At 37.1% G+C, this 21,586-nt stretch overlaps 1 protein-coding gene and 1 long non-coding RNA gene across 4 annotated transcripts in view; one reads left to right on the forward strand and one right to left on the reverse strand.

Moving 5' to 3' along the window:
* The window catches only part of LOC117399631 (copine-4-like), a 154,665-nt gene that overhangs the window by 80,881 nt on the left and 52,198 nt on the right, over nucleotides 1-21,586 (forward strand). For all 3 annotated transcript variants that reach the window (XM_033998924.3, XM_059022718.1, XM_059022719.1), the window contains 4 exons: nucleotides 3,355-3,426; nucleotides 10,671-10,745; nucleotides 13,409-13,492; nucleotides 20,302-20,391. In XM_033998924.3, the coding sequence (XP_033854815.1) occupies nucleotides 3,355-3,426; nucleotides 10,671-10,745; nucleotides 13,409-13,492; nucleotides 20,302-20,391 (321 nt within the window). The remainder of the gene's footprint in view (nucleotides 1-3,354; nucleotides 3,427-10,670; nucleotides 10,746-13,408; nucleotides 13,493-20,301; nucleotides 20,392-21,586) is intronic.
* LOC131736928 (uncharacterized) lies at nucleotides 4,480-6,408 on the reverse strand. The gene is made up of 4 exons (XR_009328521.1): nucleotides 6,062-6,408; nucleotides 5,742-5,853; nucleotides 4,967-5,070; nucleotides 4,480-4,570 (listed from the first exon to the last, which is right to left on the reverse strand). It is a non-coding gene; the product is annotated as an uncharacterized LOC131736928 (long non-coding RNA).

The raw sequence follows: 21,586 nt of genomic DNA on the forward strand, positions 1-21,586 counted from the left end.
ATTTTCATTAGCAGTATACTTATTTGATATCCAATGTCTATGAAAAATAATTGCAAGGTTTTGTGCTAGAAGTCCCAAGTCCTCGCCATTAATTTACATTTTTTAATAACCACACGCAAATAATGCCTGATGGGAAATATCGTGGCTCACGTGAATAGAAAAACTGCTTAAAAGTAGTTGCTCTGTGCATTGAATGATTCAGGGTTAGGGTTAAAGTTATCTTCGGGTCAGATGATACAGACGCCAGTCTGACTGATTACGCTTTCCTGTTGTTACACTATAATCTTTATTTTTTATTTTTATTTTGTTTTATTTTTAGACATTGTGTAACAGGGCGATATTACTTACGTGGGCCGTCACTGAATAATAGAGCAGTGGGTGTTGATGCCGCACAGGCACGCAGATTTAATAACAACACAGGTGTGGCACTAGGGTACCAGCAATGGTAGCCCGAGTGTCAGATTTAATAAACAAAACAAAACAAAGCTAAAAATAAAAGTTTGCCACACATGACGAGCGCTAGCCTCACTAAAAGAGACGTCACGCTCCAGGAACCTACCCTACGAAACCCTTGCTATACAGTTGTTGGGATCAAATCCCCTAAACTAACCTAGCCAAGTCCCAGAGTCCTCCCGGTGACTCTGGCCTCTTCCCGACAGCCTCAGCTGGGCAGTGCCTTCACAAGCACCGTCTCGTAGTGGAAGGGTTTTCCCACTGGACACTGCAGATTTAAAGTTCACTGCAGCAGCTTTGAATTGTATTTCACAAGTCATTAAATATGTTAACTACACTTCTTGATTCTTTAGCGTAACTGTGTGCTGTGCTCTACCTTAGAATTTTAAGCATGCCTAATTGTATATGTAATCTATCTTCCCAATGTTAAAACACTCTCTCTGCAATAATCCCCCCCCCCCCCCCCTTTAACGACAACTGTATGCCCCCTAGGTGTTGACAGGACAGAATCTGGTATATATATATGTGTGTGTGTGTGTGTACTGCTTTATACATGTAATGTTATTTGTATTGCTTAGATATTTGTATGTTGTTTTTAAAAATTATTAATGCAACATACTTTTAATTTAGATGGCTGATAATGTAATTATCACACAAATCTAAATGATCCTAAATCGCTTTAAAGTTCTATAAATTGAGATTTTTTTTGTATGTTGTTGTCTCTCTCTCTCTCTCTCTCTCTGTCTCTCTCTCTCACACACACACACACAAACATTGTACTGTTACTGGCTCCTCTTTCTACTATGGGAGAGGAGACAATAACAATACAATCAATCAAAGTAAAAAAATGTAAAAATCCATTTTTTTTCTAAATGGATTAAACAACGAACCAGAAAGAAACGACCTTTGGTAATGTAACTGCTGCTATTTGCACCAATGTTGTTTCTTACTGTTTTTATAATATATATATATATATATATATATATATATATATATATATATATACACACACACACACACACAGTGCCTTGCAAAAGTATTCAGACCCCTGACCAATTCTCTCATATTACTGAATTTCATTCTGTTTGATATTTTATTTAAAACACTGAAACTCAAAATCAATTATTGTAAGGTGACATTGGTTTTATGTTGGGAAATATTTAAGAAAAATAAAAAACTGAAATATCTTGCTTGCATAAGTATTCAACCCCCACACATTAATATTTGGTAGAGCCACCTTTCGCTGCAATAACAGCTTTAAGTCTTTTGGGGTAAGTATGTACCAGCTTTGCACACAGTGTCGGAGTGATTTTGGCCCATTCTTCTTGGCAGATTTGCTCCAGGTTGTTCAGGTTGGTTGGACGACGCTTGTTGACCGCAATTTTCAAATAGTGCCTCAGATTCTCAATGGGATTGAGATCAGGACTTTGACTGGGCCACTGTACATTCACTGGACATTCACCTTTTTGTTCTTGAGCCACTCCAATGTTGCTTTGGCCTTGTGTTGGGATCATTGTCCTGCTGAAAGGTGAATTTCCTCCCAAACTTCAGTTTTTTAGCAGACTGAAGCAGGTTCTCTTGCAGTATTTCCCTGTATTTTGCTCCATGCATTCTTCCTTCAATTTTAACAAGATGCCCAGTCCCTGCTGATGAGAAGCATCCCCACAGCATGATGCTGCCACCACCATACTTCACTGTAGGGATGGTGTGTCTTGAGGCATGGGCAGTGATAGGTTTGCGCCACACATAGCGCTTTGAGTTTTGGCCAAAAAGCTCTATCTTGGTCTCATCTGACCACAAAACCTTTTCCCACATCGCAGCTGGGTCACTCTCATGCTTTCTGGCAAACTCCATATGTGCTTTCAGATGGTACTTTTTGAGTAAGGGCTTCTTTCTTGCCACCCTCCCATACAGGCCAGTGTTATGCAGAGCTCTTGATATGGTTGACTGGTGCACCATTACTCCACTCCCAGCCACTGAACTCTGTAGCTCCTTCAAAGTGATTGTTGGCCTCTCTGTGGCTTCTCTCACATGTCTCCTTCTTGTTTGAGCGCTGAGTTTTGAGGGACGGCCTTTTCTTGGCAGTGCCTGGGTGGTGTGATGCAGCTTCCACTTCCTGATTATTGATCCAACTGTGCTCACTGGGATATCCAAACACTTGGATATTATTTTGTATCCTTTTCCTAATCTATGCATTTGTATTACTTTATCTCTAACTTCTGTAGATTGCTCTTTGGTCTTCATTTTCCTTCAGATTCACAGCCTGACCAATGATCCTTCAACAGTGGGGGTTTTATCCAGAAAATGTGACAGCAACTTTAATGGTTCACAGGTGGCGGTCAATGGTAAGGTAATTGTGTCCTCGTTGGGACAATTTCTTCCATCGGTGTAAACTGGGAGCTTCCACAGCACAGGGGTTGAATACTTATGCAAGCAAGATATTTCAGTTTTTTATTTTTCTTAAAAATATTTCCCAACATAAAACCAATGTCACCTTACAATAATTGATTTTGAGTTTCAGTGTTTTAAAATAAAATATCAAACAGAACGAAATTTCAATGTACCATTTGTAATTCAGTAATATGAGAGAATTGGTCAGGGGTCTGAATACTTTTGCAAGGCACTGTGTGTGTATATATATATATATATATATATATATATATATATATATATATATATATATATATATATATATATATAATTTTAAGGCAGTTTTCCTATCACAAACTATAACACAGTAACTAAAAGAAATGCCTTATTGACTTATACAGAAATGCATTGAACACCGTTCTCTGCTTTATTTGCTCTGCATTTCTATCATGAATTTCAAAGCTTCTTGATACTTAGGACTGTCCACATTCTGATAGCTTCTAACCTCTTTTTGTCTTTTTTTCTGTACAGATTATATCTCAGAGAAAACTCTCCAAGCCATTACTGAAACATGGAAACACAGCTGGGAAATCCTCAATAACCGTAAGAACATTTTCTCAAAGGGCTTCTCAAATCAATATGTGACAAAACAAAGACTTAATGACAATCTAAGTATCTCTTTTGAGTGGTATTTTGGTTCAAATTCGACATTGATATCATTTCATAAACCTTAACTCAATATATGGAACTACACTGGGGCACAGATATTCAGTCAGATTAATGATTATTTATTAAAAACAGACTAGACAGCACTGCCAGAACCATTGCTTTTATTAATTTTCTCAGTTTGCTAACCTTAAGTCTGTTTTTCCCTTCATTTCACCTCTGCAATGTCTTTGGGGGGCAAAACTGGTCAGTCAAGCTATTGAATGGATGGGAGCATTTTAATTAAAATTACTACCCAGCTAACAAAATTATGTTCCCAGAATGTTATGAGAATGTTATTCTAAGGTTAGGATAACATTATGAAGTAATGTTCAAAGAACATGTTTTTAGAAAGTTTTTGTAATGTTGTGAGAACATTCGCAACGAATGTTATGAAGTACCATTTACACTTACATTTACATTTACTTTCAGGTAACATTGGCGAACAGACAAAAACGACACAAAATCATTAACGTTCAGTCGCAGTTCATTAGATTTCCTTTTGTAAATATACTCACTACTATTCTACTGTAGTGGTTAAAGAAAAGGGCTTGTAACCAGGAGGTCCCCGGTTCAAATCCCACCTCAGCCACTGACTCATTGTGTGACACTGAGCAAGTCACTTAACCTCCTTGTGCTCCGTCTTTCGGGTGAGACGTAGTTGTAAGTGACTCTGCAGCTGATGCATAATTCACACACCCTAGTCTCTGTAAATCGCCTTGGGTAAAGGCGTCTGCTAAATAAACAAATAATAATAATAATAATACTGTGCCTGCCAATCTCCCGATCCTGGTCTCGCCCCTCCAACCCTGATTTACGTACATCCTGAAAATACTAATAAGCACAACCACCACCACTAATAACCCAATTACATTAGAATATTCTATCAATTGATATATCAAACGTGTTTAAGTTCTGGGTGCACAACAACAACGCAGACACGGGAAGGTATGGGTTTAGGTCCGATGACCACGTTTATTAGAAATTAAAAATGAACCATTTTCTTCCTCTGTCTGTCCAGCTTTTCAGTTCAAACTGCCCCCTATAGAAGCCAGAGAGCTTTATCAGCACAGTGCACCTGGGGCTCATCAGGCCATTCTGACCTGCCATAGGTGTGCTGCAAAGCCCAATAATGTCAGGTGCAGTCCGGTCAGCGACTGCCACAGAGAGGTTTTATTGTATTTAGTTAAAGCTGAAAACTAATTACCATATGGACAAATACTATTATCTCTTTTTGGTTATAAGGATAAAAGCCATTGAAATTAAGACAAGTTTTTCAGAAAATGTTGGCATAGCATACAGATTCAATGTTTTATAGGAAGCAATGTACAGGTAAAAAAAAAAAAAACTTGAAAATAACAGTTTGGAGAACGTACATAACCATACACAAGTAAAAAGGTACAAGGTAATTTTTTCAGTGAACATGACTGTGATTTACCTGTCATTCCTTTTCTCCTCGGTGAGGCACATATCTTAGCGTCTCTGCTATGAGGTCTTCCACTACCCTGGCCTTCACACTTTTGTCTGTTCGATGAAGTGCTTCTATAAAAGAAAAGCATTGGAGATGTAGCTCAATAACCCCAAAAAATAATCCCAAAAGTTTTGTTCACAATAATTCAAATTAAACTGTATAATGTTCATTTGCAGCAGCTTTGTCGTTTGTGTTAACAATTGAATGACATTGAATGAAAGGACTTCCCTCAATATGAAGACTATATATTTTCATTTACTACATTAAACAAAATGTAACTGGATGAGTCTTAAATGACCATATCAGAGTAGAAGAAATCCAAACATGGCAATTCTAAATATATATGAATATAAAATCAACCTGTGGCAAACTGTTACAGAGCAAACATAATTACTGAAAATAATTCTGCAGATGGGAAGATCTGTTATGGACTCCAGTTTCATCGGCACATTCCTCTGAAAGTCTGTCCAGAATAATGTTACTTTAAAATTCCTGTGACATATCACATTTTTCTGGAACTTTTAAGCACTTCCTAAACGACTAGTGATAGTAGTGTAAAAAAAATAAATCAAAATAATAATGTTTGAATATCTCTAGATTTTGGATGACTGTCCATATCAGCGTATATTTCTATAAATATATAACCTGTCATCAGTATTGTGGAAAATATGAGCTGTATATTAAACAAAGTTCTTATCCCAAGATTACACCCTTATAATCACGTGAAAAGAGATTAACTTACTATTATTAGGAGCTGTCCTCTGCTCACTTGGCCTTTTAGCACTCACATGGTGACTGCCTGGAGAAATGCTCCCATGGCTACTAGTGGTAGAAATCAGCCGTTTTTGGAGAAGCTACAGAAAGAAAAGGAAGAAACATAAATCAAATACCTGCATACAAATCACACGTGAATCTGCGATTACATCAAAATGTTATAATGTAACTGTAATTTCTGAATATGTTAAGGCACATGCATGAAACTAATGTGGTTTGTGATGGAGCACAAAAAATGCTTTTCTGTAATCAACATATTTACATTTGAAATAGAAGTAGTACACTTACTAAGCTGAGCAATGGTTCTGGGTGGCGACCGGGATGGTCTCCTGTGTGGAGTTTGCTGAGGTGACCTGCTCCTGTGTATTGGGACACTTGAATCACCAAGAGGTGTATCTAGACCAAAAAAAATAAAAAAATCAGTCTACATCAGTCCCAATATATGAGCTCACCTTTTAGATAGGAAAAACTTTGCTTTTAGACAACAAAAGCAAAGCCCAATTTGATTGGACTATACCATTTGCAAGACAATCCCTGTATTACCCACTCAAGAGGCCATATACAAGATTTACCAACAGAATTCAATGTAAAGTAAATGCAAGCGTGAGAACAAAACAGCAAAATTGACATTCTGGCAATGCTGACCAATCATTCAGCACTACTGCATCTGAGTCAGCAACACATTCTGGCAATGCTGACCAATCATTCGGCACTACTGCATCTGAGTCAGCAACACATTCTGGCAATGCTGACCAATCATTCGGCACTACTGCATCTGAGTCAGCAACACATTCTGGCAATGCTGACCAATCATTCGGCACTACTGCATCTGAGTCAGCAACACATTGTGGCTTCATTTTGTTATAACTGCATACAGTGGTCCCTATCGTATTGACATTTGAGTATGTCCTGAATTCTAAATAGGAACACATAGGAACAACATATTTCTTTGGGTTACAGGGACCATTGTCCACGTATAAAATTGTCTATACTTTACAATATCTGCTACCCTCATATTCCTTCCAAGCAAAAAGAGATATTGTAATAATACCCTCTTATCATTTATCGTCAAATATGACACTCAATGTGAACTCCAATGTTTTTTATTGCCTCTCATCGTTTGACCCAAGCTGTCTGCATCTTCTTCATCTGTAATTTGAAAAAAAATCAGCATACTTTCATAACCACAATATTGCCTATTGACTCTCTTCAGACTGATACTAGTAATTCAAAATTCATGTAGCATTTTTATTATTTACTGTGGCTAAGGTCCGGACTTTCACAGTCACTTTCAAAGGAGAGGATGCAGGTTGAAACAGAACTCCAAATACAAATATGGTCTCAGTGGCACATGTAAGAAAACAATAGCAGACCTCAGATAATGTAGTTTGATCTACTATGTAAGGAAATAATGCATTTTATACATTTTGGTTTATTTACACAGAGCTACACTTATTTTCAGCAAACCTAAGTAACATCTTTGTTTGAACCCACATGGGTCGTAAGATATTTTCCTATCGAACACCTTTGGAACACACCTGTGTCTGTAAAGATCCTCACAGCATGTCTGGTCCATTAAGCTCTATTGGGCAGTTCTCCTTTTTTTTACCCGTGCTGCCACATTAAATCTTGGCCAAAAGCAGAATGACCCCTAGAAATAAGTAGTGAGCAGTGTTACATCTGGAATAGTATGGCAATTGGTGGAAATTATATGTACAACAGAGAAACACCAAATGATATTCATTGAAGGTTTCCTTTAACAATTATTTTTTCTCATATAGGCTTTGGTTAGGGTATCACTGATGACTCATAAACTTCTGTATAAAAGATACATGCACTTAAACTACATATTTTCAACACATCCCATAATACAAAGAATTTCATTACAAGATAAACATAGCTAATTACCTTTTCATTTTCCTCTTCCATGACTTTGGGGCAACCTCTACTGCCTCGTCATTCAAAAACTCCACCACAGCATAAACTTTGTCAGACACCTGAATGCAAACATTAGTAAGTATGAAAAAAAAAACTTCATACAACATGCAATCTGAAATATGGGCACTTCAAAAACTAGAATGTTTTCAGCTAACATAACCAAACAAGAACTTTTTTGCGAATGTTACAAAAACATGCTGTGTTTGCTGGGTAAGGAAGTGCAAGAATACATGAAAGCAAGACTTGCAAAAAGAGATTTATTTGATGAAGAAACATTTGCTCTAATCAACATTTGGGCCGACGATTCAATCCAGAGAAGCTTGGATGGAAGCGTCCGTAACAAGCTGCTTCCGGGTATTGTTTACTTGCTTCTGTCACCGAGGTCGACCCTGCTTGTTCAAAAAGCAGTGAGAAATCACAACGGAGCATCTGCTCTATATATAACTATGCCAGCACACCCAAATACATATATGCATATACATACACATCCACATCCACCAGTCCCTGCTATCACAGAGACGTGTAATGAAAGCGTATATCGGCAAACAGTATAAAATAAATAATAATAATAATGAGAGAGAAAAAAATAAATAAATATATATAGAAAGGTAGATAAATTAGTTTATACCTCCTGGGCTATGTACGAGAGAAAAGGGTCCCATATCTCATAAATTCACTTGTGTTTATCCTGTAGCCTTGCTGTGAGTCTCTGCATAGATGAATGATCAGACATTATATTTAACCACTGAGAGACCGACGTAGCCGACTCTCATGACCCAGGTAGGGCCCTACACGGGTAGACCATGCCTGTGTGAAAGAGGCTTAAAGGGGCTGTGTTCCAAGACTTCCATGGTGTGTTCCAAGACTTCCATGATTTAAAAAGACAGATGAGCTTGGTTTTGCAGTCTAGAATTGTCCTTTAAAGTGGTTTGAAACAAGGGATTTAACATCACTCCTCTAAGACCTCTCTTTAAAGTCACTGCTGTCTGATAACATTTCATGTAATGCAAAGGGAGTGTTGATGTTGGGAAGAAATGAGTATTGATTGCATGGATATTATTTTCTAGGCATCTTGATACAGAGGACATTGAATAATATTTAATGAGACACTAAGTGGTAGGATATCAGTGGAATCACATTTAAACAAGCATGATGATTTCCTCTTTGCTGTCGATAAATATAATTACTTAAGCATTATTTAAGTTATTAAAGCATTGCCACTAGTATAAACATGCCTCATTTCTTCTCCTATAATACAAGATGTAGATGTTGGATCTTGGATCTAATGAAATAAATATTGCTGGTTTGGCAGGCAGATGAAGGAACAGTCATGAAGGGATTCCCTAAGTGGATCCTTAGCTTGCAGGCATGCTGTACCTATTGCTGTGAGGGCTCTCTAAAACATATTCTGCTCTTAGTCTGGAGCTCATCAAACAGAGCTCTGTGGCCCCTGCAAGGCTGGCCAGTGGTCTTGTTAAAATTCCAACATTGTATGCGTTGTTACAGTGTGTTAACATATCAACCCATCCTGTAAAACTCAATTTAGATCAGTGTATTAAAGTAATGTAACTTATCTACTGTACAAAAAGGAACTTGTCTTAGAACTACACGAAAACCACTTAACGTACTAAACAGAGGAAACAGGGTAAAGTTACAATAGCCCATAGCAGAGTAGAATGAGGTTCCTAGCATTCATGTAAACCTACCTGTTGTTGACTTACATGTAAATGTATAGGCATCTAAAAGTAGACACATCAAACAACAAAGATTTATTTTTAAATAATGTGACATTTGAAAGATTAGCCTAAACTTAATTTGAACAAAACACTACATTCCATTTTAATTACAAATTGTATAAAATTGTACACGCACTGTAAATAAAAGGCATGTAATTCTGAAGCTGGGTGCATTCATTAATTTGCATTTTGCTGCATTTCTTATTGTAACGCTTGAAATGTTTTTGCTTACGATTGTAAGTCGCCCTGGATAAGGGCGTCTGCTAAGAAATAAATAATTTCTGTTTGTTAAATTGTTAAAAAATGCTAGGAGTTAAATCACCCCAAGGAAAACACCAACAAGACAAACAGTTATATGTTAATAAGTAAATGTCTGCCTGTTGAGAGAAGTCTTTTGAAGAGTGTGAGTTTCTAACACTATTGCCATGCCTTTCTTAGTGCTAACTTGTGGATTAACATTCTGATAAGCATGATAAATCTAGTAAACATGTGTCTTACATTTTAGCATGAAAACACCTCCATGATGTTTCTCCTTATGATTTGCAAAATGGGCAGCTAGAGCTATGTAGATTTTGGATATTGGAGAATAAAGTTGTCACACTAATCTTGTCACTCTGATTTTAATGAGATAATGGCATAGGTGCTTTGGTAGCATATGGTTAGGCCATTAAACTTAATATTATTACTGCATGGACTCAACTTTAATGAAGGAAACTGAGACTGAGCAAGAATATAATTCAGTATTCATAGTCAGGACATAGTCAAGCTCTATTGCCACAGTCTTTATAAGGGTAAAGGCATGAAAGCACAATGACAGCATGACAACACTGGACTTGCACTGTAAACCTTATTTAAACATTGATGTCGTCATTACCTGATAGTTAAGTGACAGCAGTGACATTAGGTGCCCCGAGTCGAAGGTGAGGGTGCTTAATGTAAGGCCAATTATTTATCAGGTAATGACTGCTGAGAAGGACAGTAATGCTATTTTATCACAGCAAATGTTTTAGTTCATCAAGTCATTTTTTAAAATCTGTTTTTAGGTTCGCTTAGGCTTCTTGTCGTTATGAGTTGGTTGCATACACAGATGAATTATGAGGCATGTATTTAGTCTTGTTCTGTTTTTAACGCACTTTGAGATACCTATATCACAGTAACCTTGGAGATCGATTCTGGTCATCATCATGGGAAGAATGAAACATTAAGCACTCTTTCTCATTTAGGTGATTGCAGAAGAGCTATCTGGGAACGATGACTATGTCGAGCTATCATTTAGTGCAAGGAAACTGGATGACAAGGTAAGAGATTACACTATGCCCTAATCACCTTATTCAAACCAATTATAGAGGGTTTAATCAAAAGTTCCCTCGCTGATAATTATTACTGAAGACATTTTAAGACCAACAGGATTAATTAGTAAATGGTAGCTCAATAACGCAGAAAGAAATTCTTAATTAAATATATAATTTAAATATTGCAAGCAGCTTAAATGAGCTTAAAGGAGACAAAATGCCTACTCAATGTGGAATTTTATCCAATGTAACTGATTTTGTTTTACTAAATCCTTAATCAATTCTGTATATAGAAAATACAGTTTATCCCTTTTGTAGCCACATCCCTTTAAAATAACTCAAACACCTTGCAGATATATCACTTTGAATCAGTGCAGTCCTGGCTGGAGTCCTAATAAACTACTGACTGCTCGGCAGATTGTTTGAACATGGCAACACAACTGGCAGAAAATTGCCTACGGAAACAAGGTGTTAATGGTACAGCTGTTTGAATTTTAATTAATATTTTTTCAAAAAAATCATCGATCATTTAATATTTTAATTCTTCAATGGTCACTCCTAGAGCATTTTAATGTATTTGAAGCATTCAAGGATTCATAAATAATTAATTAAAAATCAACACCTGAGGATCCCCAGGTGGCTCACTGGGTAAAAGCACAGCCACATGGTGAGTCATACAGCACAGGTTCACGTCCTGGCTGTGCGAAGTCACCGGTCTTCACTGGGGATTCCCGTGGGTTAGGGAGGCAAAACCTGCAGGGACTGTTTCTCCTCATCACGCTGCTGCGAACACTGCTGACCAGGCGCTGAGTGAGCTCAAAAGCAGACACCTGCAGGGCTGGCCTTTGTCCTCTGGAGTTCGGTAGGTGGCTGATATCCGCTCTCGAGTGTAAAAGAGGAAGCTGGCCCAGTCATGGGATCGGAGGATGCACACTGAACCATCAGTCCTCTTGAGCTGTGTGGGGAATTGCTGCTTTGAGGGGAAAAAATAATTTGACATTCCAAACTGGGCAGAAAATCAGGGGTAAAATAACTGGTCACACTAAAATTAAAAAAACAAGTAATAATAACATACATACATACATAAATAAATAAATAAATAAATAAATAAATAAAATCAACCTCTGCTCCCAATTATTACAAGTAAGTTCTCTCCTGACGCAATTGGCTAAAAGAAGAATTCTGTCTTTCAGGGGTGGTTTAGCTCCTCAATTAGCGGGTCTGCTACTCTCTGTAAACACTGCAGGCCATATTGTTTGTCCACAGGGACCATATTGTAAGTGGTTCCAGGCAGTATGTAGAAATAAGGAAGCAAATATACCGTGCACACTGTATAGAATGTTGATGTGAACCATTCTTTGAATGCCCCAATGCATCACAATTAATGTGGGCAATAGCAGAAGTCAACTCACTTGTTGAACAGTATGACAAATAAAAGCCCAGTTTTTGACCATGTACAATCAAGAAATATAAAATGAAAATCCTGGCAAAGATCCTGTAGTAGGCATATATTTTTGTAATGTTTACAATACATTAGGTTTGTCTTATAATAAGAAATAACGATCTGGTTCACTGAACCTCTAAACGTGGCTTAGAAAGGCTAGTTGTCTAAGTCTAGATTATTAGTGTGATATGTGCCACTCACACTAGGGACATAACCTGAATATGATGTCCTTCTTACAATTGCTCTGATGTTTCCTAAACAAGATACTGTAATATCAGCTTAAATTTCAATCCCTTAAACCCTGAAGCTGGCTTTCAGATAAGTTTGTAGAATAAAAGGTTACATTGTCAAGGCCGGGTCCCTGATTAGAACTGATTCAACGGTTAGCTTCATTGATTGAAAAGCAAGCTTCATGTTTCCTTCAAAGCAGTGGAATGAATAATTCAGAGGAGCATAAGTGACATTGACCTGTCATATAGCAAAATAAGAAAGTTCACTGATCTGTGACAGCCATTACATAGCAGATCAAGAAGAGTGACAGGGCTGAGAGAAGTGGTACAGGGGCTGGTTAAGCCAGCCAGAAAGTTTGTCTTATCAGCAATGTATGATGTTTAAATGTGCAATACATTTTGGTAGGATCACATTTCCGATTCTAACATGGTAACTATAGGTGGAATTGCTTACTATAGTATGCAATTTCATGGTAATGGCCCAGGCCATGGTGTATTCATTTAATTACCTACAAGTAACTAATTGAGAAGTCCATGTAATTAGACAATAGTTAATGTGTAAGAACAGGGACACCGCTAATTACTTAGTTATCACAATGTAATTACATGTATATCCATGTGCTCCCAAGCTTTTTCACTATTTTGCGAATACAGTGGCGTTTGGCTTCTGGAAGTTTTATTTAATAGCTGTATGAAAGCTGAAAAAAATGCTGGAGTTGTTTTTTGTATTATTTGGATCTACCCCATAGTCTTAAAACATACTCTCAAAAGCTTATGTGAACTGTTTATAGAATAGCGAGTCTTCTCCATATGTATGAATCTAATCTTAGAACTGGGTCAGATACAGAAAGATTGCTTGAAGAAAGATTAGTGCATATGGAACTCAATATCTGAGAAACCCATAAGAAAAAAACTGTTGGCAAAGGCAACTGTCACTGTTCTTGTCGTCTAGCGTTGTATATTTTGTAAAATCACTCTTTCTATTTATTCTAAAGGACTTTTTCAGCAAGTCGGATCCTTTCTTGGAAATATTCAGAATGAACGATGACGCCACCCAGCAGCTTGTGCACAGAACTGAGGTATGACAGCAGCTTTCAAAACATTTGGGGAGTTTACACAACATACTTTAGTAATTTTCTTTTCTTATAAAAAAATGTATAAGACTTTTCTTGAACCACAAATTTAAATATTGCAAGAAGCCATGAGACAGAAAATGTAGGGTAAATCACAACAAGTAAAACTAAGCTTTCAAAAAGCCAAAAAGGAAAGCACCATGTTTAAATATTTAAAAACCTGTCATTTTTTGATGCCCTCTAACTCTTACTCTGTATTCTAACTGAACTGGGTCTTGCTAAGTGCTACTGTAGGTACACATAATGTATAGCTGTGACAGGATAGTGTGTAGTGGTGTATACAAAGTGAATGTCCAGACCAGATCTCAAATGTAAACGTCCTTGTTTATTGGAAAACACAGGATTCTTAAATAATAAACACACCCCTCTATCAATGTTGGTATCGGGGTGACCACAGTGGGTATACAGTCCCAAACATTCCAGTACTCCACAATCTGCTTGTGCATGAAACTGTGCTCTTCAAAAGTGGGAATGTGGTGCTTGTTCGTGGTGTGCAGTGAGGGTAGTGCTCAAGGACGCTGAAACACAAAACATAAACACAACGCTCCGGCTCGAGTTTACTTCCAGTGTAAGGGTCCGTACTCGCACAACTGCGTCCCCTTTGTACCACCAAACTCCTCCCTGCAATCAACCCGGCGCCATGGTTTATCCAATCGCTGCCTGACCCGTATCTGATCGCAATGGAGTTGTTTATACTTGCTGCTATGCGCTTTCCCCAAGATGGCCGACTTCCGGTTTTCACCCACCGTCGAGTCCACCAGTCGAGGGGAGAACATACAACCACCCTTACACAGCGCCTTTAATGGTCAGGAAGGAGATTTACAGCTCAAATACCTCTGCTGTCTGTCACAATAGCCAACTACAAGATAGTACAGTATGAAGATGTTAAAAAAATGATATTTAGTCAATGTTAGTTGTAAAGTTATATTATTATAATGTTTTCTTTTTACGTATTTGTAATTAATAGAAAATGTGTCTTGCTACAAACAGATTACAGAAAACACAAAGAACAGCATGTTATCATCCTGCTTTCCCACCTCGATCGTGTCGCTATAGTTATGGTTTCAACTTTCTTTCAACGTCAAACGCTGTTTATCAACCATTAATATCTCGGAAATGGTAGGGGGTAGAGTGATGTCCATTGAAACATAAACACTTTGTGACATTATCTCTTAACGTTTTTAAATGGTCTTTCAATAGGATTAGTATTTTACAATATAAAATGGGGGTTGAAAATGTTAATGCCCCCTGTGCAAAGTACAAATTATAATGTAATTTGTAATTACATTATAATAGCAGACCTGGAGAAAAAAAAAAGAGTTGATGGTTTTCCATCATGTCCACTCAGAAAGACATGTGCCCATAACATAATATGCTGTGTGAAAACGCTGCCAGCTCAGTGGGAATATTGGCTCTGTGCTGCCGATATCAGGGTGTTAATTTCAGGTCGCAGGCCTTCCGGTGTCATGGCAGGGTTAGAAATGATTCAGCTTTGTAGCGTAGTCTGTTGAACCATATCGTAATTAAACCATATTTTATGTATTATTTTATTTACTATAAAGTTTATCTATTTAATCACACACAGATCAATGTAATGTAAATGTAAAGCATGGGGATGATAAATAACAAAAGCAATATAAGTATAATACCAATAAAAAACACGAGAATCACGAAATTAAATGATCACGTGACTCATTTATAACTATGCCATTTCTCTCTCTCTCTCTCTCTCTCTCTCTCTGCCTGCCACACCCAGTAGCATGCCATTTTTACCCAGACAGTCTCACTACCGATTGGTTCCCTGAAAGAAACAAAAACAGATGGTCTGTATACGTAAGCAATAAGACCTGACACAGAGGGCATTACCAGGCATTATGGACTGTTTGGGTAATGGGGCCCGAGTGGAGGGTCTTATTGCTTGTATACTTCTATGTCACAGCACAATTAATTATAATTTCTATTTATTTTAACTGCATTTATTTCATTTTTTGTTTTTCATTTTGGGTGGTGGGCCTCCCATCCTCCCAGCCTCCTGGTGCGGACTTCTGTCCCCATTAATTTCCTATGGCGGCATTTTTTCCTGAACCCATTCATTGTTGTACTTTTAATGCAACGGTACATCAGTTGCTACAATTATATTAATTTGTCCTCTACTGACAATACAAATAGATTTATGTAATGATGATGTAATATTTTAATAGTCAAATTGAAATATTATGTGTTTGTGGTACTTTCATGTTTCTGCCATTCTTTGTAAATATTACACTATGTAACACAATTTTTGTTCCTGGATAGTAAGTGTTATTTCCTAATTGCTTATGCCTCAAAAGTATAGAAAATGGCTATTATTCCCCACAAACTTTGTTTTTGTGACCAGGACAGTGATATTTTGAAATTTACCTATTTCCAATGAGAAAACGGGCGAATTTGTGTCTCTTCGTTCACATAAAGTCCGAAAAAAACAACATATGAATCCAAATTAACATGTATTTATACTAAAGTAATACAAAAATGACTACAAAAGATTTAGAAGTGAGTAGTTTTTCGAGATTTACGATTATACTGTAAATCACTTTCACGAATCAGCCCCCAAATGTAGTCTCCCATCATGTTCTCGTTATACTGTCCTTAGTAGTGACATTCAAAGTCCAGTATATCCTAGTGGAAGCGCTCGCCTTGCTCCTCCGAGTACGCTCCTTGAATTTATCAAGATGAGCATCAAGGATATGAACTTTGAGGGACATCCTACAGCCCATTGTGCCGTAGTTCTTCACCAGAGTCTCAACCAGCTCCACATAGTTTTCGGCCTTGTGATTGCCCAGGAAGCCCCGAACCACTGCGACAAAGCTGTTCCAAGCCGCTTTCTCCTTACTAGTGAGCTTCTTGGGGTATTCATTGCACTCCAGGATCTTCTTTATCTGTGGTCCGACGAAGACACCGGCTTTGACCTTTGCCTCAGACAGCTTAGGGAAGAAGTCTTGAAGGTACTTGAAGGCTGCTGACTCCTTATCTAGAGCTCCGACAAATTGTTTCATAAGGCCCAATTTGATGTGCAGTGGTGGCATCAGCACCTTCCAGGGGTCCACCAGTGGCTCCCACTTGACGTTGTTCCTCCCCACAGAGAACTCGGTCCGCTGTGGCCAGTCCCGCCTGTGGTAGTGCGCCTTGGTGTCCCTGCTGTCCCAAAGGCAAAGATAGCAGGGAAACTTGGTAAAACCGCCTTGGAGACCCATCAGGAATGCCACCATTTTGAAGTCTCAAAATGCGTCTGCCAGATGCTTGCAGCCTCTTGATGCCATCTCAGAAAAATGCAGATATGTATCCACTTAGGCAGCTAGAACTAAACTGAACTGGTGGGCTTAAGGCCACTGTATTTATACTACTATTTATATTACTGGAAAGTTCTAGAAAGTTTTAGAAGTTACTCCAAGTTTACTCAGCACTGAATCTATCTGGAATGTTCTGGAAAATAGGTAAATTTCAAAATATCACTGTCCTGGTCACAAAAGCAAAGTTTGTGGGGAATAATAGCCATTTTCTATACTTTTGAGGCATAAGCAATTAGGAAATAACACTTACTACCCAGGAACAAAAAATAAATAAATTGTTACACAGTGTTATTCACTTCAAATGATGAGTTTGTAACTTTAGAAATTTAAGTTAAATTACATTTAAAAAAATGTATAGGGTATAACATTATGGACTTAAATGAACTGTAGAAAGATCAAAGTCTGCACAATGTACTGTTTTAAAGGAAAAATAGTACATTGTGCAGGTGGTTAAGAACTACAGGCCACATAGATTCAGCTTTTTTCATAATTATGCATTAGTCTAACAGTGTCAGAATGTAAAATTTATCGAATAAAGTAAAAATGTTAATTCATTTTCTTAAATCTTGAAATCTCAATCTGGTCGGCTACAGCGAGAGAGCCTTTGAACGAGTCTTTAGTGCAGAATCCAGCAGATCAACAGTTCCTGTAGCTGGGTAGAGCGTGGTTGCGTTGGACCTTCAAAAATTAGCTTCAGATTTTAAAGTGGGTGCAAGAAGTAATGAAATAAACAAAATTACAGTAATTGCAGACATCAGTGTGCATTAAAATGCAGTAACCAGTTTTGTTTCTGTTGATGACATCCAGCAAGCAAGCGAGCAAGCCTGTCTGTCTGTGAGCCTAACTGGTATTAAGAACAAAAGAAGGCTTGGCATTTAAAATTTAAACGTGCGGAGCACCATTATTGTAAGCATCAAATTTACATACCAATGTGTATAAAATTACGCAGCTAAGCAGTTTTATTTAACATTTTTGAAGTTTTACTTTACAGAAAAACAATACATTCAAGATGCAGTATAAAAATAAATTACTGAATAAATGTGCATACTTACAAAGATAAATGATCCACTAATTCAGCAATAATAAGTTATTCAAGCCAATTTGTTAAACACATTTTAAATTCTTATTGTTTTTTGTTTTCTTTTTACAAAATAAAATAGCCATTTTATAAGCACAATAACCCACAATAGGGTGTGTGGTAAGACATATCTTACCACACATCTGGGTGGTTGAAAGCCTAGGGCCTCACAACCCACCCAAGTGTGCATCAAGATGTCTTTCCACACACCCTGTTGTGGGTTATTGCTTACATAACAAATGCTAGTATAACTGCTTTTTACATAAGTCAGAGAATTCATTACAAACAAACAAATAAAATAGTTCTCAAGATATACTGTAGTTAAAACAAACATACAGGTGTTTCACCATTATACCTGGTGAGAAGTGTAAATGGAAATGTTACTGAAGCTAATGGAGAAGTAAAATAAAATAAAATAAATAAAATAAAAAATAAGACCACCCTTAATAAAACAGTATTCAACAGCAGATGATCAGGGGAGCAGTGAAAATGTAATTTAAAAATAGATTTTCACTGCACCCCTTATCGTTGTTTAGTGGAACCTTTCCTTGTTAAAGGTGTTGTTGCTAAGATTTTAAAAATAATTATCTTACCTTTGCCATTTTACTGCTCCCCTTATCATTGAATGCTACCCTGCCATTCACATGTCAGAATCTATGCTAAAAGTATAACCTGGATGCAGCTTTATGAGTGGTATGGCATTTCCTGACGTTTTGTGGCTTCAAGCTTAAACCACTTTTTAACTAAGTTTTTTGCAATGAATATTAATAAAGTAATTGCATTTCAGTTCGGCCACCCGAGCACAAACTGGCTTTGTCATCAAGCTATTATAACAATGACAGAAAATTAAGCAAAGCAATATTGATCCCCAACACAATAATGAAATACACCCATAATCTTGAGGAATCCGTGCCCCCAGACTGCAAATTAATCAGCACTCAAGTAGATGTGAAGTGCTTTAGGAAGAAGCAGCTGAGTACTGGGAGAAGTTGACAGCTTTGATCGTTTAAGGTTATTAAGGGCACATGACGAGCCAGTGGCAGGTTCAGTGGCCCATGTAATGCTTGTTATTATCCATTTGGTTGCAGCACTGCTTTTTTAGCAAACCATTTAAAACCTGAGCTACTGTGAGTAATTGAATCAGATAGCTTAAAACAGTGGGATCACAACACCTAGAAAAACAACAATTTCTGCTGCTGCAGAGTTTTACTGAGCAGCTAATGAGGTCAACAGCATACTATTGCTGTGCCCTTTTAAGTATTTCTTCCTAGCTAATATATTTTGTGATCATTCGCCTCTAACTCAAACAATGCTGTGGGTTCAGTCATATATTTTGTAATGAATTTTCCCATGGCTGGAATTGACGTGAACCTTGGCTATCCATGCTTCACCAGTAGGAGTAAGATACGCCTTTAAAGCAGGTTCATCCATTACTAAATGCGCCAGAAACATCAACATTTTGAATAGCACCTGTTGTGTAGAGAATAATATTGTACCTCTTGGGTACTGGATAGCAATTTTGCAATCTGATAGCGACTTTAAGGCAGGGATTGAAGTAAAGGTAGGGATTGAAGTAAAGGTTTGGAATAGCATTGCAATGTAAGGCTTGGATTAGGTTTCTGTGGAAGCAAAGATGTTCCGGGAGCATTTGGCTCGTGCTGAGTTAAAACGTGCGCCTCTATAACACATCACTCACTACATGCTCCAGAAACTATTACAATCTCCACAGAATTACTAAATATTTCCTTCATTTATATGTGAAAATGCAAGACTGAACCCAATACTGTAATCATTTTAAATATATATTTTTTGTTTTTAAATTGTTTAAATATTATTTACTTAAGTGAAACCAAGGATTGTGAACACACTATAGATTCTAATGAGCAATAAAAACACCTAGGAGTGAAACTAGCTATTTAATGTGTCTATAACACAGCCCTTTCAGAAATGTAGCAATCTAACTGTTGTAATTAATTGAAAACTCTTGAAGTTCAATGCTGCATATTGCCTTGTATTATGTAAGAGTACAGAGGACACCGTACTGTGGGCAGTTTCTAAGGGAAATACAGAAGTTGGTCTAGTAACAAGCTCACATTGTGATATTATTGATGGTAGATTTAGTAAATCCATATAAAATAATTAAACCGATATAAAATAGGTAAATAGGTACTAAAGAACTAACCACTATGCATTATGATTTTCAAACAAGTTAAAAAAAAATTACAACTAACAAAATAATGCTGTGATATATCTTCCTACTGTTGCTTGGCTTTTATTGATGGACTCTTATTTAAACCTTATTCAAACACAGCTCCAAGTAACCATCTCCCTTTTCTTGCGTTTTCCAGACTGTCATGAACAATCTAAACCCAGTATGGAAAACCTTCAAAGTCTCATTGAATTCTCTGTGTAGTGGAGATCATGACCGCGAACTAAAGGTAAGGAGTTCAGATTGCCTCGGGCCTTAAGCTGCCTATATCATTTTATTTCCCATTTGCTTTTTTAAAAATTACAACTACTCAGTGAAGGCCACTATCGTTTAATTAAATCACAATATTTAAGGATCCATTCTCCACTTTTCTCCTTGACAGTACTTTTTTATAATGATCTATAAATCAGTTTGAAACTACAAGTTGACAGCCTTAGAAGGCAGCCTGGAAAGACACTGTAGGTTGATGTTTGATGTTATAACACAAGAGAGGTTTAGGATAATTTGTTAGGTCTTGATCTAGTGGATGCTGGTACTTAGTCTGAAGATTAAATTCCGTATTTGCTGCTGAATTGTTGGTTCTAAATCATTGGCACTGCCCAAGCTTTGAAAAGCATATCTGAAGACCAACATAATGACAGCAGACTGTTCCTTTGTAACAAATAAATGCACCCAATACAATGATCAAACCTCTCTTTTAGACGATTATAAGTATTCTTAAATGGTTTATTATATGTTTTTGAATTATTCAGTGTTTTTTTTCTTCCTTTTATAAGACAATTGTGAATCTAGCGCTTTGTAACAAAGTTATGCAATAGACAGTTAAAGGGGAATCTTCAAGGGCAAATACAACAGTATTCCAAACCCCTTGTACTGAGTTTGCAAAAAACAAATTGCTCTCTACTAGAGACAGTAATACCAGTTCTTGATGCATTTGACGGGTAAATATCAGTATCAATTACAGGTTATTCTGCATTCTGTTGCAGGTTTTGTCAAGTTTAAACATGTACACGCTTCAGCTTAGTTTACTACTACGACTACTACTATTCTCTAAACGTTTAAGTAAACATTATTTATTAATTTGCTGAATTCAAAATTGTCTAAGCTATATAAAGTTAAATTACACAGCTTCTGAATGTTAGACCAGCTTTTCCAATGGTCATATGGTTCTTAGATGCTAGTTCTGTTTTTTTTTAATGAGGTGCAATCAGTGAATGTCTAGGTATAAAGTTTTTTTTTTTTCTGCAGCTATGTAGATTCACAAAAATGTGTTTATATAAAAGGAATGGCAGGGTTGATGTGGATTTCAAAAGTAGTGATAAAATATAATCATGAAAGGCATCGGCAAACCAAGACAACAGGATAATAATCATTTCAAAGCATTTGGAGAAGACATTGGGATGAACAAAATCCTACTTGCAAGT

The sequence above is a fragment of the Acipenser ruthenus genome, chromosome 4, assembly GCF_902713425.1.
Source record: "Acipenser ruthenus chromosome 4, fAciRut3.2 maternal haplotype, whole genome shotgun sequence".
NCBI lineage: Eukaryota > Metazoa > Chordata > Actinopteri > Acipenseriformes > Acipenseridae > Acipenser > Acipenser ruthenus.